Source organism: Xenopus laevis, chromosome 9_10S, assembly GCF_017654675.1.
Source record: "Xenopus laevis strain J_2021 chromosome 9_10S, Xenopus_laevis_v10.1, whole genome shotgun sequence".
NCBI lineage: Eukaryota > Metazoa > Chordata > Amphibia > Anura > Pipidae > Xenopus > Xenopus laevis.
The window spans coordinates 25,907,516-25,935,294 of NC_054388.1; the positions used below are offsets into that span (position 1 = coordinate 25,907,516).

The window sequence follows — 27,779 nt, forward strand, 5'->3', positions numbered from 1 at the left end:
AATACCAAATACCAATACCAATATACTATTGGTTAACAAGACAAATGACCCCAAATATGAAAGCCTAGGGTCCGCTGAACAGTTTGATGCCCAATATGTATAGGTGTACCTAAGCACGTGGCATATAGGGCCCCAAAAGGAAGACCCCCCCATTTGGTCTGTCATTTCAGGTGCTGCAAAATCAAGACATTTACATCATTTTGGGGTGGGCAAAGGTAGGAAACAGTACGTTCACCCCAGAAAACGATATATTTTCAGAAAGTACACATTCCCCCGAATCTAAATTGGGTATGCATGTCTTTCTACCCCAAAGCACCAAGCCGCAAATCTTTCCTAAATTTGCCAATTTTGGGGACATTTCCAAAAATCACCTCAAAACTTCCACCCTGCAGCATCTTATATCGAACATACTATTGGTTAACAAGACAAATGACCCCAAATATGAAAGCCTAGGGTCCGCTGAACAGTTTGATGCCCAATATGTATAGGTGTACCTAAGCACGTGGCATATAGGGCCCCAAAAGGAAGACCCCCCCATTTGGTCTGTCATTTCAGGTGCTGCAAAATCAAGACATTTACATCATTTTGGGGTGGGCAAAGGTAGGAAACAGTACGTTCACCCCAGAAAACGATATATTTTCAGAAAGTACACATTCCCCCGAATCTAAATTGGGTATGCATGTCTTTCTACCCCAAAGCACCAAGCCGCAAATCTTTCCTAAATTTGCCAATTTTGGGGACATTTCCAAAAATCACCTCAAAACTTCCACCCTGCAGCATCTTATATCGAACATACTATTAGTTAACAAGACAAATGACCCCAAATATGAAAGCCTAGGGTCCGCTGAACAGTTTGATGCCCAATATTTATAGGTGTACCTAAGCACGTGGCATAGGTCCCCTAAACCCCTAAAAGCCATATATTTTTGGAAAGTACACATTCTGACGAATCTAAAATGGGTAATTTTGTCTTTCTACTCCAAACTACCTTACTGCAAAGCTACGCTAAAGGCAGTGGTTTTTATGACATTTCTGAAAACTGTCTAAAAATATTGCAATTGGTCGCATTTATCTCACCCAATTTGTTACATACAATTGTAAAACACCCTAAATATTGACGCCACGGGTCTACTGAACAGTTTGATGCCCAATGTGCATAGATATACCGAAGCAGCTGGCATGTGCGGACCCCCAAAAAATTTGTGTATTTGAATTTTCTCCGCTGTCTTTTCGCCTTCTGTGAAGTATGACACGTGACTGTGTATTATTTGCCAAAAGACCCTACCTAACAGCACATAGACCCCCAAAACCATATATGTTTGGAAAGTACACATTCTGACGAATCTAAAATGGGTAATTATGTCTTTCTACTCCAAACTACCTTACTGCAAAGCTTCGATAAAGGCAGCGGTTTTTATGACATTTCTGAAAATTGTCTAAAAATATTGCAATTGGTCACATTTATCTCACCCAATTTGTAACATACAATTGTAAAACACCCTAAATATTGACGCCAAGGGTCTACTGAACAGTTTGATGCCCAATGCGCATAGATATACCAAAGCAGCTGGCATGTGCGGACCCCCAAAAAATTTGTGTATTTGAATTTTCTCTGTCTTTTCGCCTTCTGTGAAGTATGACACATGACTGTTTTATTTGCCAAAAGACCCTCCTAACAGCACATAGACCCCCAAAACCATATATGTTTGGAAAGTACACATTCTGACGAATCTAAAATGGGTAATTATGTCTTTCTACTCCAAACTACCTTACTGCAAAGCTTCGATAAAGGCAGCGGTTTTTATGACATTTCTGAAAATTGTCTAAAAATATTGCAATTGGTCACATTTATCTCACCCAATTTGTAACATACAATTGTAAAACACCCTAAATATTGATGCCAAGGGTCTACTGAACAGTTTGATGCCCAATGCGCATAGATATACCAAAGCAGCTGGTATGTGCGGACCCCCAAAAAATTTGTGTATTTGAATTTTCTCTGCTGTCTTTTCGCCTTCTGTGAAGTATGACACATGACTGTGTATTATTTGCCAAAAGACCCTCCTAACAGCACATAGACCCCCAAAACCATATATGTTTGGAAAGTACACATTCTGTTGAATCTAAAATGGGTAATTATGTCTTTCTACGCCAAACTACCTTACTGCAAAGCTACGCTAAAAGCAGCGGTTTTTATGACATTTCTGAAAATTGTCTAAAAATATTGAAATTGGTCGCATTTATCTCACCCAATTTCTTACATACCATTGTAAAACGCCCTAAATATTGACGCCAAGGGTCTACTGAACAGTTTGATGCCCAATGTGCATAGATATACCAAAACAACTGGCATGTGCAGACCCCCAAATAAAATTAGTGCATTTGAATTTTCTTCTCTGTCTTTTCACCTTCTGTGAAGAATGACCCATGACTGTGTATTATTTGCCAAAAGACCCTCCTAACAGCACATAGACCCCCAAAACCATATATGTTTGGAAAGTACACATTCTGACGAATCTAAAATGGGTAATTATGTCTTTCTACTCCAAACTGCCTTACTGTAAAGCTACGCTAAAGGCAGCGTTTTTTTTGACATTTCTGAAAATTGTCTAAAAATATTGCAATTGGCTGCATTTATCTCACCCAATTTCTTACAAACAATTGTAAAACATCCTAAATATTGATGCCAAGGATCTACTGAACATTTTCATGCCAAATATGCATAGATATACCAAAGCAGCTGGCATGTGCGGACCCCCAAAAAAATTGTGTATTTGAATTTTCTCCGCTGTCTTTTCACCTTCTGTGAAGAATGACCTATGACTGCGTATTATTTGCCAAAAGACCCTCCTAACAGCACATAGACCCCCAAAACCATATATTTTTAGAAAGTACACATTCAGACGAATACAAAATAGGTAATTATGTCTTTCTACTCCAAACTATCGTACTGCAAAGTTACGCTAAGGCAGCGGTTTTTATGACATTTCTGAAAATTGTCTTTTGGCCTTCTGTGAACATAAAGCAGTGACTGTATATTGTGCCACAAGACCCCCTAACAGCACAAGACCCCCCAAAAACATACATTTTTGTAAAGTACACATTCTGACATATACAAAATTGCAACAACAAAAAAAAAAAGCCTGAAAAGAAAAAGAATAAAGCTAACTTAGTAAAATGTGTATTGTGTATTTGTACATGCATGTAATTAGTATGTAAATGTGTGTATAACTGTAAAATAAATGCTACTTACAGTTCTGATGTCCAGCAGGGTCCTGGGCAGCTAATGGGGGGTCCTAAAGCAGAGTGCACGCAGCAGGAAGCAGCAGGCTGGCTGGAACAGGCAGAGGAGAAGCACAAGGAGCAGACACATGTCTGCATAACTGTAGACGGGTCCTGCGACGATCGCAGGACCCACGTGAACTCCCCCTCCTCTCCCTCTGCTCATTGCCTAGGGGGTGGGGAGAGTAACAGATCCCTCTGCTGAAGCGGCAATCGCCGCAGATGCAGAGAGGAGCAGAGAAGAGGAGAGGCAGCACAAGGAGCAGACACGTGTCTGCATAACTGTAGACGGGTCCTGCGACGATCGTGTCGCAGGACCCACGTGACCTCCCCCTCCTCTCCCTCTGCTCGTTGCCTAGGGGGTGGGGAGACTAATGGAAGCCTCTGCTGAAGCGGCAATCGCCGCAGATGCAGAGGGGAGCCCTTTACAGCCAAGAACGTAGGTACTACGTGCTTGGCAGTTAGGGCTTTTACCTGCAAGAACGTAGTACCTACGTTCTTGGCAGGTAAAAGGTTAAAAGTGAACTACCTCTGAAAACTGTATTTAAAGGGGCAGTATATAGACTTTTCAACACTAACAAATGTATTTTGAAAAATATTCGATTAGGTTAAAAAAACAAAAACATCATAAAGCCTCAAACAGTTTTCTTCTCATGCTTAGTCTCCTGCAATTAGCAAAGCAAAGTTAGCCATACTTTTTAAGATTTCCTTATTTGGCAATATTGGGCTGATCAGGTCGCTTGGTCCCCTGGACCACATCAATAAGCTGAGCTGATATGCTCTTTGCCCAATGGGCTTTTTAAACAGAACACTTCCTAAAAAGAACTATATTAAGTAGTTCCCATTCCGCAGAGAGCCATCACTTTAGCATCAACCCCAGCTTTATAAGCTTCCTGACCAGAAAAAAAAAAAATTAGCAGCAGTGATTGGATTTCCTGGTGTGCAGAATAGCGATGTGCAAGTTGAGAAAAAGAAAATACACACACCGACTTCCCCGTTCCTTTTATAGACCTGAGCCGCCCCACCGATGATGTCATAAAAGGGGTGGGGCAGGCACGCGTCTATAAAACCGGAAGCCGAACGCTGGCAGTGTTTTATGGTCGTGGACGAGAGAAGACAGAAGAGCTCAACCCAAACCCACCCCACAAATGGGGCAGCGAGTTTGGCCCATGGGTGTCCGGCCAGCCTGCACATCATTAGTGAAGAAATAAAAATCAAAATGAAGAAGGAAACTTTTAAAAACACGACAATGTGCAATCATGTATAACTGGTTTATAACCCTTGGTAGCAAGTCCTGTTGTAAACAACAGTAGAGCCTGAAAAAAAAAAAATATTTAGCTACCAGTAATCTATGAACTGGTAAACCAGTGCATCAAAGCAGTAGAGCACTGACCAATGTGTGTATCTCTCAAGCAGCACTTTCCATGGCAAGATAACACATGAGACAGAAGGCCCTAATATACTAAATGTATGCACCACTTCTTTGGAATGAAATTATAAATTGAATGTATAAATTTAACTTATTTCTGTTAAAAAAAAAAAATTAAGCACAAATTACAATATACACAGACTTTTGATGTACATTATTGAAATAAATGTAACTGCTATCTACATACATTTTTAAATGGCAGCTAAAGCCAGAAATGACAGTTTATGCAAGTCCATGCAGCTGCCAAACAAGTTATGATCCACAGCACTCCTAAGAAATAATAGTTTTGCCTCTCAGTGTTCCTTACTCACTTTTCCTGGCTCTTCTGCCCATACTACATGCTGGCTACATGAACATGCATAGATTGGCGTGTGGCGTTGATGGTGCCCAGTGTCGCACAAGCCTATGATACACATAATGGGATGAACAATTCTATAGGCAGGAAAGCCAGTTAAACGAGACCTAAAGGTTAACTAAAGAAGTAGCTAGAAATGTTGTACATTATGTTTTTTGCTTAGGGACTGACTCACAATGTACTGTACACAGAATATAAATGCCATACATAAGGCTGATTAGTAATTAATACAGATCATTACTACATGGCAGCACAGAAACCAGTGCAATTAGCATCAGAATGTAATCAGCCTTTTAACATCTGCCTTTATTAAAGACAAACCATTTTCTACTTGAAAATTTGCGACGGCCCCTAAGATTAGCTTCTCAACAGCTGCTCAGAGCTCACTGAGCATGTGAGTGTCGCAGACACTTTCCAAGATGGTGACCCCTGTGACAAGTTTGAAGTCCTGGATCATTGCTGCTATTGAGAAGCCGAGACTTTAGGCTGGTGCAATACGTTCAGTATATAAAATACAGCATTTTTAGCCATATTCATATATACATCCAGAGAGTGGAACTGAAGATAGATCACTGAACAATATTACTCTGATATTTACAGCAGCACTAAAGCCTCAAAGGACAATACAATTACAATAACAGCGTAGCTGTTTATGGGACAAGTAATTGCACGAGGATTCAGTTGCTTTTTAAATTTACAAAATTTGATCACAGAGCTTAGCCTTCCATTAAAGGAATAGTAAATCTTAGTTTGAAAATCTCTCCATGTGCTATTAGAAAATCTCAGTGGGTAGGCACAAGATAACCTGGTATATGCACAATCATTACATCAAGACAACCAAGACTAAAAAGTATATTGTCTAAGAGCATTAAACAAAATTGCACACAAAAATAAAGTTCGAGGAGCCTGAATTTCCGTTTCTCAGCCTGGCACTATGGACGCTCATAATTTCTGTCCAAAGTACAAGCACTCTATAGATTAGAGTCAGCTGGTTAATATATGCATAAAGATATAAGTCATGTGACTTGTGCTCAGATAAACTCTTTACTAGTTAGAGTGATATCACCCCCTCCCTTTTTCCCCCCAGCAGCTAAAAAAAAGAACAATGGGAAGGTAACCAGATAGCAGCTCCCTAACACAAGATAACAGCTGCCTGGTAGATCTAAGAACAACACTCAATAGTAAAAACCCATGTCCCACTGAGACACACTCAGTTACATTGAGAAGGAAAAACAGCAGCCTGCCAAAAAGCATTTCTCTCCTAAAGTGCAGGTACAAGTCACATGACTGGGGGCAGCTGGGAAATTGACAAAATGTCTAGGCTAGCACCATGGCAGATTTCAAAATTGAATATAAAAAAATGTTTGCTGTCTTGAGAAATGGATTTCAGTGCAGAATTCTGCTGGAGTAGCACTATTGACTGATGCATTTTGAAAAAAACATGTTTTCCGATGACAGGATCCCTTTAAGGACAAGCACTCAATTTACTTCTTTTATGAGCATTCCAAAGAGATATTCTGAATTAAAGGGACATTGCACACCTACATTCAACATAGGCCCAATAATTAGGGCATGTGCTGAAAATGTGTTCATTAAATTATGGTTATTTTATTACGCAGATCAAATTTAGAAAAGTGCCACCATCTCCCAGGAATTGCAGAAATAGAATAAAGGAAAGCACTGAATCCCACTCTACCTAAGGTTTATGGCACATGCAAAGGTTAAGGTCAATGGTCAATAAAACAATTTAACTCCCAATCCCTATTCAGAGCCTTGGGAACTATGGTATCTAATTTGTAGATCCAAAATGCCTCTCTTCTTAGGAGAGACACCTCAGTGTCTCCCTTCTGAATGTTGGGCACAACTCTGTCAATTATCTGAAAGGATATGCACTGTTCACTCATATGATGTTCCATCAGATGTTTGGCTACAGCTGAACTGGTGTCCTATTTTGAGATACAGCTTAAGTGTTCATATATGCTTTTTCCGACTGGTCTAATGGTCTTTTGCCTATATATTGAAGTCCACATCATAGGGGTGAACAGTGCATATCCTTTCAGATAATTGACAGTTGTGCCCAAGATTCAGAAGGGAGTCTCTCCTAAGAGAGGCATTTTGGATCTACGAATTAGATACCATAGTTCCCAAGGGTCTGTCTGAATAGGGATTGGGAGTTAAATTGTTTTATTGACAAATAAATTGTCCTGTTTGATTTATAGTTTAGTTTTTGAGTTCTGATTGATATACCATTTATCCCCACTAAATATGGGAGGACTGACCATATTTGTATGAATTAAATTTTTTTTTTTTCCCAGTATTTGGACTCAACTTATTATCGTTGTATATTAATTTATATCCTTTCAAAAGAAATTAATTTAACTTGAACCATATCACTTTTTGATTGTTACTATTTAATTTGACACTGATCCATTATCATGGATTACTAAATCATTTAATTATGGACTTATGTCTTTATTTTAAACCAGATATATCAATTGGTTAATTATGAATATAAAAATATGTTTATGTCCACTACTTTGTATAGCTCAATCCATATATTTTTCTCGTTCAGGCTATTGTTTTAACACTATATGCTGTTTTACATCTAGAACTTATCATGTTAACTGTAACTACAAGCTTTACGTGTATATAGTGACTTTTTAATTAATTGAAATATACATATTTTATTGGTGTGGTTATATAAGTTGTGTACCTGTAGGGGGCACTTAGGCTTCTGATGAAGTGACGCTCAGTCACGAAATGTGTAAAGCTGGTTCCCCTGCCCGCTCATACTATTGTATTTTAAACAAGGATCAATATTCACCTATTTTATCCAAGCTTGGTTTCCCCGAAAATTTCTGATCTGGTGAGGTCATCCCTACTATCAAGTATGGTTTGAAGCAGTGTTTCTGCGGCCAGAGTGGAGGTAGAGGGATCGACCGATCCTCTACCACTCATTCATTATAAAATTGCTAACACTAACAAACAGGCTAAAATATATTCCACAACAGTTGTAATCCTTCTGCTAGCCACTCCTCCATGGTTATGTCAAGTGTCCTTCACTTTAAAATCAAAGGGATACTACATGCTTTTCTATGAGAGCTGTGCTTAATCTAGAAGAATGCCTATGCTATCTTAGATTCATAGTCAATCTCTAAAAAAAAAAAAAAAAGTCTTGGATCAAACCACAAAACTGTTACTGCTAATGGAGAATTCCATACCTTGACCCCTCTGTTCTTCAGACAAAAGGTCATTGCCCCTATTAGTTAACTTTTATTTAATTTCAGGTAGCAGTGCCTCACTACTAGAATAAAAACTAAAAATATTTCAGGAAATCAAATTCCCATTGGTTCTACATTTTACTAGCTCAGGTTAAAGTACATTCTGATAGCACACATACCTGAGAAGTTGACATGCGTGAGGTATCTTGTCTGCTGGTTAAATCAGAGGAAGAGACATTAACTGGAGCACCCCGATGCAGTCTCATACTGACTTTTCGCTCACGTTCCATTCCGGATACAGGCCGAGGAGAGGTGTTGGCTAGCAAGAGCACAAAACTAACTGTAAAATCCAGAGCTTAGTATTTCAGCTATTAACAGTAAGTTGTACAGCAAGTGTGAAAAGAAATGGCCATTCCCAAATTTAAAATAACTTTGGCCTGATTTCTTATATTTGGAAACCTCCGTTCCTCCCAAGCTATAATTTTCTAACCATAAAAATACATATCTATATCATACCAGTATGTGAAGTTGGGGTAAGTGGAGTGGATGGCGTTACTTCCTGAGTGCCTCGTAGTCTGCCAGAAGCAGTTGAGGGTAACCCTCTCACAGCAGGGTTTCGTGTATGTCGAAGCCTCTCTTCTCTCTCTCTCCTTTCACGCTCAGCATCTTCAGCTGCACGACTTGCACCCTTAAACATGTAATAACACCATTAACAAGTTGTAAAGAAAAAACAAAACAAAAGAACTTAGTTTTAAATACAAGCTAATAAACATAATGCCTATTTTTAAAAAAGGTTTCACAGATTATAGGAACAATCCACTTAAAATAAATTTTATTGACTATAGACACAGAATCTATTGTCCATAAACCATGTATCCAGAAAGCTCTGAACCTCCGCAATGTAATTTATCATAGTGACCTATGTAAAAAATCAAGTCTATAACAATGGGCAGATGCAGTCTTTTTCTGACTAGGTTTCAAACCTGCCCAATAAATATCTGGGAGATTTTTGTTCAGATATTGATGTGTGTGCACCATACAATTTTGTAGTGGCTTGTGTACGACCAGCTTTAGACTTTGCTTTCTGCTTTAAACCTGTATGTTGTTCAGGACCCTATCAAATACTCACAAACTTCAGCATGTTCCAGTCAAACACGTAGTCATAAGAGAAGCCCTGTCTGTGGAACAGATTTCTGAAGAGTTGTCTTAAGTAAGAATAGTCTGGCTTATCATCAAAACGTAAGGACCGACAGAAATTCAGGTATGTGGCAAACTCAGCTGGAAGAAAACAAATTCACATATTTTCAACATAGGCTGGCTATATTGTAGTATCCTCTGCTAATTATTGTCTTATATAAGAGAAAACATTAAAACGATTGTTTTTTTTGTGTATATCAAGAAACAGTGTATATTGCGCTCCCTTGTGTGAGTGCTTCTCTTATCTCTGGCATTAAATCATGGTAGTATTTACCCATACTCATTTGGCCCCAGGAAATGCACACAGCTGCTGCAGTATAGATAGCATGTAAAGCATTTCCCTTCCTCAAAGGAGTGGATCAGACAGCTGGTACATTTTGCAGTGTTTAGGTGTGTATGCTTCAGTTAAAGACTGCATTTTATGTGTTTTCGGAGCAAAATATGAGATGTCATGCATTCATGTTTGATGGTCTAAGTAATATTCTGAAGCAAAGTAGGACGTGTCCACGTTAGAACCACCAGTAGCCAGTGAGTGATTTTAACCCCCACAAAAGCAATTCCTGCAAAACCATTTCATACTTATACAGTCAGTAAAGCTATTTTAAATCTCTCTCACATGGATAGCCTTTACAAAGAACTTCTATTGGCGTGGACATCTTCTTTTCACTGATTCGTTCATATTTTTGCCTCTTGGTGGCGGCTTTTAATCCTTGCCATGGGAGGGAACCAAGGTTAAAGTACATAAGAACGTATCCAAGAGACTCTAAATCATCTCTGCGCGATTGTTCTGAAACAGGGGGGGGGGGGGGGGAAAAACACAATTACCTCCGAAAAAGATTTAACCACAAATAAAAATACATTTTACTTTCTAATAAAGCCTGATCTTTGGAAGTGTATTATGCTTTATATAGCAATTAACATTATATTCAGCACTTAAGAGAGAGATTGTTTACCTTTGGTGCTTCAGACCCAAACAGATAAGTTAACCAGTTTTTATTCACCATTAACAAAATAAATAGAATTTATGCTGAAACTGTAAAATTGACTCACTAAATAAATCCCTGATTCCTTAATACCATAAATAGATCACTGATTTGTTTTATACAGGTATGGGATCTGTTATCCGGAATGCTTGGAACCTGGGATTTTCTGGATAACAGATCTTTCCGTAATTTGGATCTTCATACCTTAAATCTACTAGAAAATTATGTAAACATTAAAAAAAATCCAATAGGCTGATTTTGCTTCCAATAAGGATTCATTATATCTTAGTTGGGATCATGTACAAGGTTCTGTTTTATTATTACAGAGAAAAAGGAAATCATTTTTAAAATTTGGATTATTTGGATAAAATAGAGTCTATGGGAGACAGCCTTTCCATAATTCTGAGCTTTCTGGATAATGGGTTTCTGGATAACAGGTCCCATACCTGTACTAACTAATCAGATATGTTAGTTTAAATAGAGCTAATGAGCTCAGTATATACAACCCATTCATTTAAGCTGTTTTGGGTTTTAGCTGCCACTACACAGGAGTTTAACTGTACACTGGTCACTGTCTGATCACAACTGGGTGCAAGAAACGGAAAGTGGGAACAGTTGAAATGTTTTTGTTTGTTCTGTACAGTTTAAATAAATATATATATTTACTAAAGTTTATATAAACAAACTGAAATAACTTTTGGAGCAGGCACTCAAAGAAGGCAAATTTCCACCAGGCAGATAAATTCAAAGTGAAGAGTTTATTGTGTCCACTGCCTTATGCGTTTTGTGTCTTAAACACTTAATCATAGGCTTATGATCAGTAATCACCAATAAACTCTGTATGGATTCTTCAAAACTTATCTGCTATCTACTGTGTGTGTGTGTTCTCTACTTGAATGGCTGCCCCCATGATTACACAGCAGCTTGTTTAAACTATAGCTGTGTTTCTGAAGAAAACACACCAATTTTAAAAGTGCAGGACATCTGTCCATTATACGGTCAATGCTTTAAAACAGATTTTTTGGTGTTACTGTTTAACCCTTTCCCTGCCAGCCGTTTTGTCCTAGATGCGAACATCTACTGCCAAGCAGTTTTTAGACATTTTGTACTCTCACTTTAAGGGCCTTTCCTGGGGCCATCTTTTAGTTTACCCAGTAAAACAATATATTGTTTTTTTCAGGACAACCTGAACTTTAAAAATATGCAAGAATTTTGGTGTAATTCTACTTCTGTAAAAAAATATAGGCTTCTAAGTGTCTAATAAAATGAAAAAAATCATGTTTCACAAAGAACAATCACATATAACAGAAACATTTATTTTATGTACGAGAACACAGCCGATTTGGAAAGGTCTATGTCTCCTGAACGCGGCAATACCAAATATATATCGTTTTATGGAGATTTCTCACTTGTATAGATCAAAATCTTTAAGCAGTACACTACCAAATTTCCAAAGCACCGCTCCCCAAACAGCATACTTCTGATTTCAAGGCCAAACATTCCACTAACAGTAGGTTTACCCAAGAAAACAACCCATTATTAGAAAGAACAGATTCTGGTGAATCAAAAATGGGTAAATATATCTTTGTACTCCAAACTACCAAGTTCCAATTGTTTCCTAAAGTTATAATGTTTTATAGAAATTGGTGAATTTTTTGAAAAATTAACTCAAAGCTTCCACTCTACAGCATCATATCTCCCACACATCATTAGGTATCAATGTAAAACACCCCAAATATGAAAGCCTGGGGTCCACTGAACAGTTTGATGCCCAATATGTATCGTTTACCTAAACATGTGGTATATAGGGGCCCTAAAATATAGACACCCCATTTGAGCTATCAGTTCTGTAATTCCAGATACTGCAAAATTCACCCCAGAAAACCATATATTTTCGGAAAGTACACATTCCCCCGAATCCAATATGGGTATGCATGTCTTTCTACTCCAAAGCACCAAGCTGCAAAACTTTCCTAAGTTTGGCAATTTTAGGGACATTTTCAAAAATCACCTCAAAACGTCTACCATGCAGCATCGTATGTCCCACATACTATTGAGTATCAAAATAAATCACCCCAAATATAAAAGCCTGGGGTCCTCTGAACAGTTTGATGCCCAATATGTATAGGTGTACCCAAGCATGTGGCATATAGGGGCCCCAAAAGGAAGACCCCCCATATGGTCTGTCATTTCAGGTGCTGCAAAATCAACACATTTACATTGTTTTGGGGGCAGCAAAGGTAGAAAAAAGTGCGTTCACCCCAGAAAACCATATGTTTTCAGAAAGTACACATTCCCATGAATCTAAATTGGGTATGCATGTGTTTGTACTCCAAAGTACCAAGCCGCAAATCATTCCTAAATTTGGTGATTTTGGTGACATTTCCAAAAATCACCTCAAAATTTCCACCCTGCAGCATTGTATGTCCCACATACGTTTAGGTATCAAGAGAAATCACCCTAAAAATGAAAGCCTAGGGTCCTCTGAACAGTTTGATGCCTAAAATGTATAGGTGTACCCAAGCACGTGGCATATAGGGGCCCAAAAAGAAGACCCCATATGGTCTGTCATTTCAGGTACTGCAAAATCAACACATTTACATTGTTTTGGGGGGGCAAAGGTAGAAATTAGTAAGTTCACACCAGAAAACCATATATTTTCGGAAAGTACACATTCCCCCGAATCCAAATTGGGTATGCATGTCTATGTCCACCAAAGTAGCAAGCCGCAAACCATTCCTAAATTTGGTGATTTTGGTGACATTTCCAAAAATCACCTCAAAATTTCCACCCTCTAGCATCGTAGTTCCCACATACATTTAGGTATCAAGAGAAATCACCCCAAATATGAAAGCCTGGGGTCCTCTGAACAGTTTGATGCCTAAACTGTATAGGTGTACCCAAGCACGTGGCATATAGGGCCCCAAAACAAAGACCCCCAAATGATCTGTCATTTCAGGTACTGCAAAATCAACACATTTACATTGTTTTGGGGTAGGTAGAAAAAAGTGCGTTCACCCCATTGTTTTGCTTTATAAAAATATATATCACAACCCAACCCACACTCTCACACAGAATAGGTCAATGTTACTTTAATAATTATATGCAAAATGTTTCATCAAAATCAATAAGAGTGGTTTATTAAATTAATTAGTACACATAGTATTAAGGCATTACAACTGTTTAAGTATATTATAATAAAAGAGTTAACATCAATACATCACCGGATATTCTAACATCACTCCACGGCTGGGGATTCTGCACAGGAGGAGAATTCCGGGAATCTCACAACGAGACGTTGATCAGGCGTCTACCAACAAATTATCCCGTTCTCCTCCTGGAAATCCCCTTCTTTTATTGTCTTAGTTTCAATACACATGATTATTCATGCGCAGTTGTTACAACATATTACATCGGCTCATGCATCATGCACGAGCTTCATTATATTCATGCGCAGTTGTTACAACATATTACATCGGCTCGTGCATCATGCACGAGCTTCATTATATTCATGCGCAGTTGTTACAACATATTACATCGGCTCGTGCATCATGCACGAGCTTCATTATATTGTGCTATCTATTACTAGCTTACGGTTATGCGCAATAGTTATAAAAATCACGAGTGTGTGTGTGTGTGTGTGTGTGTGTGTGTGTGCGTGCGTGCGTGCGTGCGTGCGTGCGTGCGTGCGTACAATTTCCTGTTTTCCCATAGTCAACCATGGCCAGAATTCACCAAATGTGAATTCCCCAAGCTTACAAGGAGGGCGGGAAAAATTAGCATAACAGAAACTTTTTAATCAACAGCATGTAATACAGACTGCAACAGTCTTCTCCCAAATACAGCTTCTTGGGAGGTCAAAACATCCAATTTGTAATCCAATCTTGCTGATCTACAGATGCTTTCTGGCAACAACCCCCGGCTTCTGTCTCCCTTGAACACGCCAGGGCCCTGGTAGAGTGTGCTTTCAACCCTTTGGGAACCTTCCTGCCTGCTACATTATATGTTTTAGCAATGGCTGCCACAATCCAGGAACTAATGGTTCTTTTTGTTGGAGCTTGACCTTTCCTCGAACCGTTTGGGATAATGAATAATCTTTCTGATTTTCTCCAAGACTTTGTCCTTTCCATAAACCTTAATGGCCCTTACAAGATAAAGAGTATGCCATACTTCCTCTCTTGGCGATTTAGGATCTGGACAAAAGGAGGGAAGGACTATTTCCAGATTTAAGTGGAACTTCGTGACGACTTTTGGTAAAAATCCAAATGCAGGTCTTAACACCACTTTATCTTCGAATATCACCGTATGCGGTTCTGAGGCTGCTAAGGCTGAAATTTCTCCTACTCTGCAAGCCAATGTTACTCCCACCAGCAAAACTACTTTTAATGTCATGATCCATAAAGAAGAATTTTCCAATGGCTCAAACGGTGCTCCCATCAAGACCTTCAAAACAAAAGGTTAGATTCCACGGTGGAATAAAACTCAGTTTTTTCCTCTGATAAGGGCATGTTTATTACTTCGTCCGTAAGCGAGAGGCTTTTCAACTTGTCCTTCTCAACCGCCAAGCCATCAAAGATAAATGATTGTGCTCCTGGAATTGTATTGCTCCCTGCGACAACCATCCCGGAAAATTCGGAATCAACATTGGTTCCTCTTTTGCCAACCTCTGGAGGAGAGGGAACCAAGGCCTCCTGGGCCTTCTCCCTCTATCTTTTTCAGTATCCTAATGTAGATTCTTCTCTCTGACCAACTTTGTCTTAAGCCGTCTACTGCAGAAGTCCCCTTGCAGGGGAATATTGAATAAAATTGATGGCATTTGTTGTTCTGAGGGGATTCCATGACATCTTTAGCTGCCCCCATCTTCTTACAGTTTTTAGAAAATGCTTCTGTGTAAGCTCCATTCTCCTGGATCTAGCACCGTCCTGCTGAGAAGTCTTTTAGATTTTATTTTCCTGGAAGGTGAATTGCTGTTAAGCCTTCCAACCCTCTGTCCACTGAAATAGTGGCTCCACTTCTTTCATCAGTGACACGTTTCTGGTACCTCCTTGTTTTACAATAAATGCAACCGCTGTTGTGTTGTCTGTCACTATCTTTACCTGTTTTTTTCTTAACAGGTTGGAAAAAGAAAAAAGATTTTCTTATGGCTCTTAATTCCAGAATGTTTGTTGAAACTACTTCTCCTCTCCAGAAGCCTTATACATCTCTCGCCTATGTAGGCCCCCCACCCCACACTTGAATCGTCGGTGGTCAATGTTACCCATTCTGGTTCCTCCAAGGGAACTCCTTTTGCCAGGTTCTTCCGACTGCAACACCAGATTAAACTTCTTTTTCTCTCAAGGTATTTCTATTTTCCTTTGTAAATGTAAGTGAGGCTGCTTTACCTTCCTTAGCAGAAAATTTTGCAAGGGCCTTGTGTGCCACCTTGCCCATCTGACTATTTGACATGTTGCTGAGCACTCTTCTTGAAACTCTTTATCAGATCGACCACCTTCTTCTGTTTTTCCACCAGAAGACTGACCAGATCTTGAACTGTCTGAAAGAGGGCCCCCAAATATTGAAGAGTTTGGGTGTAAATTGCTCTTTTGTTAGTTTACTACCCATCCATGGGCTAGTAGAAACTCTTGTACTCTGGACGTATGTCTCTCGGCTTCGGCTCTTGAGTTTGACACTACCAGAATATCATCTAGATAATGGTAGACTGCCAAGCCTTCCTTCCTTAGTGCTGCAATGAGAGTCACTAGCACCTTCATAAACACACTCAGAGACTGGGATAGACCGAATGGTAGGCACCTGAACTGCACGTCTCCTACTGCGAACCTCATATACTTTCTGTATATACTTTTCCAATGTGGAAAACCCTACTATCACCTTCTGTACCCAAACGTCTTGAACAGTTCTGGCCCAGACATGGCAGAATTCGGCTAATCTGCCCCCCCACCATGTTCTGAGCCTTGCCACCTTCATTGTTGATTGGAAATAGAAGCGGCAGAGGAGAAAAATCCTGATCACCTTGCTGTACCTCTCGAGCTCTGACGAGGGTTGCCTAGAGTATTCCTTCCCAGGTTTATATTGCCTGGATGTTCTAAACATTTTATCTTTTGCTTTCCCATAATTGGGCTCGTAGCGACCTTTTTTTAGCTTGGTTTTCTCGTGGAAGAAAAACCACATATGCCTCCAGATATTTTCTTTATAATTGCATCCAGCTTTTCACCTTCGAACGGCAACTGGTATAGATTAGACTTGGATGCAGTATCAGCTGCCCAAGCTTTAAACCATAATGCTCTCCTAGCTGCTACGGAAAGGGCCATGGATCTAGACGATAAATGGACCAGATCTACTGAATCCTCCGACAAACTCACCATCTTGCAGTCTGCAAGCATTTCCAACAGCTTCGGCTACTTCACATTAAATGAAATTGCATCACCAAGCTCAGACAGCCAGGCCTTTAATGCCGTTGACACCGAAGTCAATGCCGCCGCTGGTTTACAGGCTGCTCCAAACGCTTTTCTCAAATTAAATTCCACTTTCTTCTCCGTTGGCTCTCTAAATACTGCCCCATCATCCACTGGAAGAGTTGTCTTTTTAGCCAGTCTAACTATGGCCGCATCCACTTTTTTTTGTATCCGTCTCAAAGGAAGAAACAGATCGTCACTTGCTCGTTTCATAGGAGCGTGGTACAGAGGTTATCTTTTTAAGGGCACATGAGGTTCCTGTGGTAGGGGCAGAGGACCCTGTTGCATCCACTTCCTTCAGTCCAGCACCGGGAGAGCCCAGGGGAAGGCAGGAGTTCCACAGCAGATGAAACGAGCAAGTGAGAAGCGCCTGTTCTGCCTGGGTAGTAATCACGCACCACATCTCTCTCTCTGAGAGTAGGGGAGGAGGGAAGACAGGGAGGTGAGGAGAGCGGAGGAGGGAAGCCAATGCACGGGGAAGGAGAGACACTGATGCTGCTGGACGTCGCGAGGAGGATGCCAGTGAATAGCCAGGAAGGAGAAATCGATTGCTGCAGTGTGGATGGTCGCCTTTTCGCCGTTTTTGAAGAGGACAGGAAGTGGATTTTCTGTAAATTATTTCTTAATAAAGGCTTTGCTTTTTAAAAGTTTCATTGTCTTGGTGTTTATTTTTCATTGTGCACTAACGAATTTTTAAACTTTTATGTTACTGGTCCTTTAAGTAGCTGAGGATGGAATCTGAATACCTCATAACTCGTTTGCCCACAGATACTGCAATAGCATATATACCTTGCGCTGTGAAAAAAGCTGCTCCTGTTCTCAAAAAAAACGCGACTTTCCCCGATACAAAATGGCCACTGGAAAACTTCTTTGCTGCTGAAGACATTCCACAGTCTTACCCGCTCACAGCGCCGGCTTCCGCAGTTCTCATCGCTATCGCACCTGGGCAAACCAGCTTTCCTAACCCATCAGTAGGGAGGATTTTTTCTGCCTCTGCAACACCGCTGTGTTACTACTTACGGAAATCTCCTAACCCGCAAGCGGGAGGAGAGATCCTTTCAGGTACAGGGGAGCTTCTGTTATATCATAATGCCAAAGTGAGGCTACGACTCTGGTGCCCGTCTCTGCATGGGTGATTTGCAGGTTAGTAAAGAGTCTGCGAAGGTTAATGTTGGTGGAGCGCCCAGGCATAAAGCCAGATTGATCTGGGTGGATAAGGTCTGGGACCACCCGTTGGAGGCAAGAGGAGAGTATTTTGGCTAGGATTTTAGCATCCGTATTGAGCAGAGGTATAGAGCGGTAGGAAGAGCATTGAGTAGTGTCTTTTCCTGGTTTTGGGATAACTACTATGAGGGCTTCAGTGAATGAAGGGGGCAGTGAGTTACTGTCAAAAGCACTTTGAAGTGTGTCAAGGTATTTTGGGACAATTTGTTCCGAGAGGGCTTTGTACCAGTCCGGAGGGAGGCCATCCGGTCCTGGCGTTTTATTAGGGGGTAGTGAGGCAATGGCATCCGTAACCTCCTGGGGAGGGATAGGCGCATCTAGGAAGGCTTGGTCGTTAGAGGAAAGAGATGGTATAGGGATGGAATCTAAGAATTGCTAGAGTTGGGCTTTGGAACAAAGTGATGAGGTGGTGTATAGATTTTGGTAAAAGGTAGCAAATTCTTGTGTTATAAGCCTAGGTTCCGTGACTACTGAGCCATTGTCTAGTATGATGCGTGAAACCGCAGAGGGTGCAGATTGCTGTTTGGCCAGGAACGCCAGAAGCTTGCGGTTTTTATCACTCTGATCGTTAAGTTGATTTCTGGCTTGTGATATTGCCCCCATGAGAGTACCTCGCATGACTGCTTTAGAAGCATCCTATAAGGTTTGCGGAAGGGCAGAACCAGCATTATGGGTCCAGTATTCCCCATAAGCTTGGGCATTTGCGGTAGCCACAGTTGCGTTTTTGAGCCAAAGAGGGCTTATCGACAGTTTATCTGTAGCCGCAGGGTTCCACCGTAGTGTGAGTTGCAGCGGGGAGTGGTCAGAGAGGGACTGGGGTAAATACTGGACCTGGTCAATAACGGGCAGGAGCTCCATTGAGACAAGGGCTAGATCAATTCTCGAAAAGGTCTTATGGGTTGGAGAGTGGCAAGAGAAAATTCTTTGAGATGGATGTTTCCATCTCCAGGGGTCAGTCAGTTGCAGGGCCTCTGCCCATGTGGTAAGCATGGTAAGGGTGCGAGGGTCGGGCCTAGTTTGTCCAATGAGGGATTTAAACAACAGTTAAAAGTCCCCCAGGATACAGAGTGGGCTGGGGGGAATTCAGAGAGCTTGGTCACCATTAAATCTAGGATCGACACTGCGAATGGCGGCGGCATATATAAGTTAACCAATAGAATAGGCTTATTGGCAATAAGGCCATGGAGTATCAGTAATCTGCCGTAGTGGTCTAGGTGGAGCTTCAAATGGCAGGCTTTTCCTGATTAGTATATAGACCCCCCTTGAGTGCGAAGAGAAGGTAGAGTGGAAGTGCCATCCCACCCATGGCTTTTTTAATGCCAGAATTTTTTGCCCAGTGAGGTGAGTCTCCTGGAGGAGAAGGATAGAGGGGGGTATCTTTTCAGGTAGTTGAACATTAGGCTCCGCTTAAATTTAGAATAGAGTCCTCGCACATTCCATGAGAGGATTGATATGTTAGCCATAATACACAGGTAAAGGTATACGCCAGGCCAAACAAAGTGTCCATCCCTTGACATAGAGCAAAGGAATAATTATAGAGAGTACAGTATGCATACGTATTACATCAGTCAACATAGATTGAGCAGTCTGCGAAACACATTGAAATATAAACCCAACAATAGTACACACCCATCCCACCCTACTCACCCCCCAAACTTGAGAGAGTCTAATACCCATAACACAAAGGAGAAGGAAAGGTTAAAACTAAGTAAGCCTTATCAGAAAGGTCCATCTAAATATACCAGTAAACCCCCAAAGTAGTGCTGCTCGGAGTCCCGTCAAAAGAAACATTGCATTTCTTTCCTTCTATTGTGTACACATGAGCTTCTGTATCAGACTTCCTGCCTTCAGCTTAAACCTCATTGCCCTGGGCAAGAGCATGCTCAGTTTGCTCCTCTCCCCCCCCCCTCCCTTCTCTGCTGTAATCTGAGCCCAGAGCAGGGAGAGACTCTGGCAGGAAGTGATGTCACACCATGTTAATACTGCAGCTCCTATCCTAAACAAACAGAGAGTTTGTAGAGCTTTTTACTCAGGTATGGTAAAACATTCTACAGAATAAATATAGCATTCTAGCTTGCACTATTGCAGCTAATATATTGGCAATAAAATGCCTCCGTAGCTTTCCTTCTCCTTTAAGAACCTAAATAGGGGCTCAGTCCCTAGATATCTGCTAAAAAAGTCCCTCCTATGGGATCTAGGTTGGCAATAAGTCCCAACGATTGCCTATCGCTGAGGCACGCAATGGTGTGCTGATCAGTTACCCTGTAGCAAAAGGTAGGTGCCACCCCCGCCGGGGAGGCAGAATTTCTAATCCAAGAGATGAGAATGTAGGTAAGGAAATAGACAGGGAGAGAAAAAAAAAAAAAAAAGGGGGGGGAAGGAACCCAGTAAAGCGAAGGGGAAGATTGTTCGCATCCTGTAGGAGGATTCCTTGGTTGTGAAGACAGTGGTCGGCCGTCAGTGTGTAGCAAGAAAGCCATGTCTCCTCATTGGTAGAGGCTGGGAACTAGGTCCCGTAGCAAGCATTAGATAGGTCAGGAAGGGCAGAGGAGAGTCAGTGGGTCCAATTCCAACCCCGGAAAACGTGCTATAGGCCCTCAAAATGTGGCAAGGGGCCCATTTGCAAGGCCTGAGTTGGGAATATTCGGGCCTCAATAGCAAATCCAGCGAGAGAGAAGGGAAAAAAAAGGGGGGGGGGAATATGGGCCTGTTGAAGTGTTGTTTCGGTTTACCACTGTAGTTTTCCTATTCCGGTAGTGTGGTCGAAAAGGTGTCACCCTGGGTCGAAGTGGGTGGTGTTGGAGAAGTTTCCTGCGGCCCATGGCAGCATGTGGGGCCTGGGAGGATTAGCTTGGTCGAGTCAGGCATTCCGGTTTGGGGACCGACGAGGGCCCCTCTGATTGAGCCAGTCGTCAACCTCCCTAGGTGAGGTGAAGAAAAGCGCACGGTCACCATTGTGAATGCGCAACTGCACAGGATATTGCATACTGTATTTTATTTGTGCTTCTCTTAGGCGCCTTTTGATTCCTGTAAATTCAGCCCGTTGTTTCTGAATGTTAGGAGAGAAGTCCGGGTATAATGACACAGTAGCCCCTGATAATGAATCGGGCCCTTTTCTCTGGCAGCTGTAAGGGCCGCATCCCTGTCTCGGTAGTTGAGGAGTTTTAGAAGAAAGGGAAGTGGGGGGGCTCCTGGTGGGGGAGGCCTTGCTGGAACTGTGGGCTCTTTCTACAATAAAAACGTTGGAGAAAGTAGTGGACCCTAGAATTTCTTGGAGCCAGCTTTCTATGATGATCGTAGGGTTAGTGCCCTCCACTCTCTCAGGTAGGCCCACTATCCTGACATTGCTGCGTCTCAATCTATTTTCAAGATCGTCTGATTTTACTAGGGCTGCTTTTAGTTGCAGCTTCATGGCCTGTACATCGGTGTGGAGAGAGGGCATGGCATCATCTATTGCTGAGATTATCTTCCAGGGCCATTTGTGCGGTCTCTCACCTTTTGCAGGTCTTGGCGCAGCAGGGATATATCAACGCGGAGTTCTTCAAGCTGTGCTGGATGCTCGGCTCTCCATGATGGCAGCTAGCACCTTTCCCAGTGTGGGTTCGGGAGGCGCTGCTGGCGGGTCGGGCGCAGGGTCTGAAGGGGAAGATAGCTGACTATCCGGGTTGGGGGATGGTGGCTGAGCGTGGTCACGAGCAAAGCGATCTAATCGAGACACCGTCTCAGGTTTCGGCTTGGGATTATTCCTCCGCATAGCTGAGCAGATGATTTAAGCAAGTATGGCCTCCTTTGTGGGTCGGTTAGTAGGGTAAATAGCCGGGTTTAAGATTGCGGTGCACTGAGCTCTAGGCAAGCGCGTCTGCTCACTGCGCCATCTTGGTCACGCCCCCGGCCCTTATTTTTTTTAAATCACAATTTTCTATTTACGATTACCCAATGGCACATGCTACTTGAAAAGTATATTATTATAAAGATGGTTTATTTACATGAAGCAGGGTTTTACATATGAGCTGTTTTATACGATATCTTTTTATAGAGACCTATATTGTTTGGGGGGGGTTATAGTTTTCCTTATATATAAAAAAACAAAATATTTTTAATAATATTCCGAGGGGGCTCAAAGTCATTTTCATATAGATAAAAATTTAACATAAGTTTAAACATCATTATTACATTTTAAGGTATTTAGATGTGCTACATACCTTTGCAGGTCTCCAGTTTGAGGTTTCGACATTTATCTAGTAGGCTAATGAGCCCTAGCTGCCTGCCATTTGTTTAAATATCAGAATTAGTAGCAAATGGCAGAGATTCAAAGACTAAAAAATATATTAAACCCAACAATCAATCTTCCAAAATAATTTAATAATATTACCTATTCCAAGGTGGGTGTTAATAGATGCATAGCGAGCTGTTCCGGTTAGGTTCTTGTTTTCACGATATGGTATATGCTGGTGTGTGCGAGCATCTCTGTATTTTTTGGCCAGCCCAAAATCAATGATATACACTAGATTGCCTTTCTTTCCAAGTCCCATCAGAAAATTGTCAGGCTTCACATCCCGATGAATGAAGTTTTTGGAATGAATGTATTCAATTCGGCTGATCTACAACACAAGAAACAAATTCAAAACTTTTATGTTTAAATCAATGCCAAAAAACGGAGTACTGGGTTTACCCAGTGAACACTTTTTTCATCAAACATATCAAATTCATCAGCATTAATTATATAGAGCAAAGGTAATGAATTCAGTCATATTGCTTGCGAACCCTAAGGACTGATTTTTGCAGTAAATTCATTGGTTAGTTAGAGCTCCTCCTATAGCAAACGGATATTAGATCTCATATAGAAACCATGCACAGATTTGCTGCTGTGTGACCTGTCTAATCCCTCTACTATTGGAGGCTTATTATTGGCCTGACATGTTATTTTACAACTACAATTGTTAATGCAATTTTACTATTTATAAAGCCAATAAAGATTCCAAATTGTGGATTTAGCCAAGATGTCACCAGTCTGTTTCTATAGGAAAGCACTGCTGCAGGAGTCGCACTGACCCACTTAAAACAAAAAACACACAGGCTAATCACTTATGGAGTTTTCTAAATCAAAACAATGACAGTATCCCTAGTGCTTCTAGTATTGGTAAAAAGCAAGAGATGTTTATGAGCTTGATTTTACTTCCTTGTTGCTAAGATAACCAGATACAGAGAGCTGTATCCATCCATTTAGATTCTATAGACTACAGCTGGGGGTGGGGAAGGTACGTAGAACAGGCTACCTATCAAACTACAGGTTTTATATTACAAAATGTAATGTAAACGACAGCTGTGAGAAATATCACAAAGCATTTTCTGGCCTTTTGCCTCTGCTACTTTTCTAAAGGGAAATTACCATGACAAAATTGGAATTGTTTCTGTAGGAGAATGTAGGTTGTTCACCTTCCAAACACCTTTTTCAGTGCAATTGTTTTCAGATTGTTCACCAGAAATAAAGACTTTTTTCAACTACTTTCCATTTTATGTTTTACAATTTTTCTAAAATCGAAGTTTAAAGGAGTTTATTAGGGATGCACTGAATCCAGGATTCGGCCTTTTTCAGCAGGAATCGGATTCGGCCGAATCCTTCTGCCTGGCTGAACCGAATCCTAATTTACATATGCAAATTGCATATGCAAATTAGGGGGAGAGGGAAATCATGTGACTCACAAAACAAGGAAGTTAAAATGTTTTCCCCTTCCCATCCCTAATTTGCATATGCAAATTAGGATTCGGTTCGGTATTCAGCCAAATCCTCCGTGAAGGATTCGGGGGTTCGGCCAAATCAAAAATAGTGTTTTTCATCCCTAATATCTATCTTTTTACCCTATCAATAACATTGGGATCAACCATCATTTTTACCGGCCAGGTGGATACCCTAATTATTGAAGTGCATTTGTGCCTGGTTTGGTCGACACAGAAAATAACTTTTTAAACTGATTGTAGAGGATCATTTCAGCAGTATTGCTCCTTGTCAGAGAGGGGGGACCATGTATTGTTCACACCTCTAATTTCCCCCACTATTGTTCATGTCTATAACTCCCCCAGTATTGTTCATGTCTATAATCTCTCCCCCAGTGTTGTTCACGCCTCTAAAAAAACTGTACTGTTCACACCTCAGACCCAGACTGCATTGTTCACTTGATCAAACTTCAGACAAGCTGCTGGAGTATGTATGAGCAATACATATTTTAATATACACATATATGCAACAGTTAACAGTACATAACATACTATGTTCCCTGTGTGTGCCATACTCTGCCTGTCCTACACTGCCTGTGTGCCATCCTTTATGCTGTATGGCTGAGATTCTAGATATGTTTATAAAACAACATTATTTCACAATTTCACATTAGTACAGCTCCTCTCTGATACCCATTAAAAGAAGCATCCCTGCCCTGCTTTATGGGTGAGATTTTAGCTATGCTTATAGCATTCTCTCACATTGGCATAATTCCTCTCTGATCCCCATTATAAGCAACTGTGGAGAGGGAGGGTTAAACATACTAATGGAATGAATGTCACATGTAAATTACAATCCCCATAATTCATTGCAAATGGCAGGCTTGGGGGGGGGGAAATCAGCATGATTGGCACCTCCAGGGGGATGCAGATCTGAAGTCATGCCAGGGGACAGACTTTGTCAAGAAGGACGAACATACTAAGAGTTGATTATGACACCATGTTGCAGACTATGCTGCATTTTGTGTTTGGCTGTATGAGATTAGTTTTTTTGGAGAACTGGGCTGATTTGGTCGTCTACAGGTTTTTTGCTAGGGATGGGCTGCACCTCAATGATGATGGTGCAGCTGTTTTGGGAGAGAAGATGGCTAAAGGGTTGGAGGAGATTTTAAACTAGGTGTGGGGGAGGGTTCAGCAAAAGATTCAGTAAAAGATTCAGTGGAAGACAAGTTAGATGAGATAGTGGGCAAAGGAACGGAAAATGGGGGTGGAGATTTAGTTGGGGCACTGTTAAGAATAGGGAGGACCACATGTCATATGTTCAATATGGTACCAGTATTAAAGTATGTTTGCAAATGCAAGGAATCTGACTGGTAAAAGAGGAGAGATGGAGGGAAAATATGATGTGATTGGTGTGGCCGAAACATGGCTGAATGAGTCACATGACTGGGCAATTAATAATTCACCAATTGTAAAGAGTCCAGCAAATTAATTGTAGGAGTGTGCTATAGACCCTTCTAATGCAAAGAGAAAAGGCTGCTAGTTTTGGTTAAGTAATGATTATGGGGGATTTTATTTACTCGGATATTGACTGGAGGAACAGTACTGCCGGATCAGTTAATGGAAACAAGTTTATAAACTTGTTGCATGATAATTTCATGGCACAGGTTGTTGAGGAGCCAACCAGAAAAAATGCTATTGTGGATCTAGTGATCTCAAATGACCCAGAACTAATAGCAAATGTGCAAGTCATTGAACCCCTGGGTAACAATGACCATAATGAGCTAATTCATGATAAAACAGCAAGTGTGAAACCCCTATAATCCTCTGTATATTAAAAGTAACGAGGAAAAAAGAGGTAGAATGTATTTTAAACAGAATCCCGTCACATGGATTCCACTTCTGTCAATGTGCATGTTTGACATGTATTTGCATTGATGGAGAAAACGCACATGCCATAGGCCTTTATACTTGTAAATAGTACAGTGACTTCCCGGGAGAATATTCCCACATCCGTCCTATGTAAGACTCAGAGGGTACAGACACCCCAAATACATTAACACGGTGGAAGGTAGTGCGAAATTTAGCTGCAAATAATAGTATAATAAGAGGGAATGGGTCCTGACACCCTCTTTCACCCTTCCAAAAAAGAAGGCTACCTCAAGATTGGAGTAGGTGTCAGCATCATATAGGTAAAACCTAGCTCAGAAAAGATCTGTACCTAATGGAATCCAAATTGAAGAATTATTGTAGCCAGAATTTTAAATAGGAATACAAACCACACACACAATAGATAAATAAATTGCAAGGGTATCCACGGTGGAGAAGAAACTTACCATCTGGTCAGCAAGAAGAAGAACAGTTTTCAAGCTAAATTTCCTAGAGCAGAAGTTAAAGAGATCTTCAAGGCTTGGTCCCAGTAACTCCATGACCATGACATTATAATCACCTTCTGCACCACACCATTTTATTGTTGGAATTCCCACTGGAAAAGAGAATTACAAATTCTGTAAGCAAGAGTATGTCATCTGCAAAAAAAAACAAAAAAAAACAAATACCTCTTACAGCATTCAAAAGTGTTAAGGGAAAATAACTCACCCCCTCCTTGCATCATTTTATATATCTTGCTCTCGATGTGAAGCTGAGGATGTTTCGTTTTTACACATTCTAGCTTGATCGCAACTTCTTCTGAAGCCGCAATATCTGTGCCTAAATACCAAAAGAAAAAGTATGAAATTAGATTCTGCAATACATTACAAATGAACATCTAACTTTGTATATATTAAAGGCATTTTATTCATGTGAATATTGTACATACATGGACTTGAGAAATGCCCAGTGAGCACCCATCAAAGACTGATCCTTAAATTGGACTAAAGACATGGAGCCCAGATTAGACCAGTTTTTTAAATTCTTAGACAGTCATTAGGGCCACAGCCAGGATATAAAGACAGGAGTGATCTGGCGTTTCATAGGGATGAATAAATAAAACATTAGGCATTTTGGCACTGTTGGATTTTCAAGAAGTATTCCTAAACTTACTCTACAGTCACCCAACTTATTTCCTGTAGCACTTACATTGGGTATACATTATTATGGGAGTGGAAACAAAAGCCAGAATGATAGATGAAATGCCTGTGCTCCAAAAAAGTTGCAAGATACAGGTAAGGCAGCACAAATATTCAGCCCTTGTAGCAAATAAAGTAGAACCCATTGCAGACCACAAGCGGTAAAATCCTAAAATGTGGGGGGGAAAGTACACATTCAATTTCTAGTGCTATTCCTTCCAAAATAAAAGTATTTCAGTGCTTGTATACTATTGAAGCATATTAAAGGGGTTCTGCACAAAACAAAAAAATATTCTGCTTCAACATTTATAACCAGTGTAACCAGATTTACTCATATGACAGATTAAGTTAGCCATTAAAATTTAACATATCTTCAATGCTTAAAACAGTTTCCTTCAACAACCCCACGGACATCACGAATCTGTACCTAGGACCTAAAACTTCTAGCCCTACAATTTCTTATTTGATAACAATATCCTCTTTACATTACAGACCAGGTTAAATATTGTGTCATATAACGCAATATAATGGGGGTGGGGAGTCCAACACAAATTACACCAGATCACTTGCTGGTCTCTAGGGGAACAACGATCTACCTAAATTATGGTCCAGGGTGGGCTGCAGATAACCAACTAATGAAGCCTTCCTAACTGAAATGTCAGAATTATATAACAGCCCAATCCTAACACTGATCAACTGTATGGCCCTTGCAAGTCCTGATATATATATATATATATAGATATAGATATAGATATAGATATAGATATAGATATAGATATAGATATATATGAGGAATATCTGAACAAAATGTTACTGATTTGCATTGGAAGATGTTGGAAGTCAGTTTAACCCA

General features: G+C 40.7%; 1 protein-coding gene across 2 annotated transcripts in view; it reads right to left on the minus strand.

Annotated features, from left to right (window-relative positions):
* csnk1d.S (casein kinase 1 delta S homeolog) overlaps positions 1 to 27,779 on the minus strand; it is a 31,827-nt gene that overhangs the window by 2,619 nt on the left and 1,429 nt on the right. Inside the window, 7 exon segments of one of the 2 annotated variants that reach the window (NM_001087200.1) lie at positions 8,467 to 8,606; positions 8,804 to 8,975; positions 9,417 to 9,565; positions 10,101 to 10,271; positions 22,516 to 22,744; positions 26,195 to 26,343; positions 26,457 to 26,567. In NM_001087200.1, the coding sequence (NP_001080669.1) occupies positions 8,467 to 8,606; positions 8,804 to 8,975; positions 9,417 to 9,565; positions 10,101 to 10,271; positions 22,516 to 22,744; positions 26,195 to 26,343; positions 26,457 to 26,567 (1,121 nt within the window). 2 annotated transcript variants of the gene reach the window in all.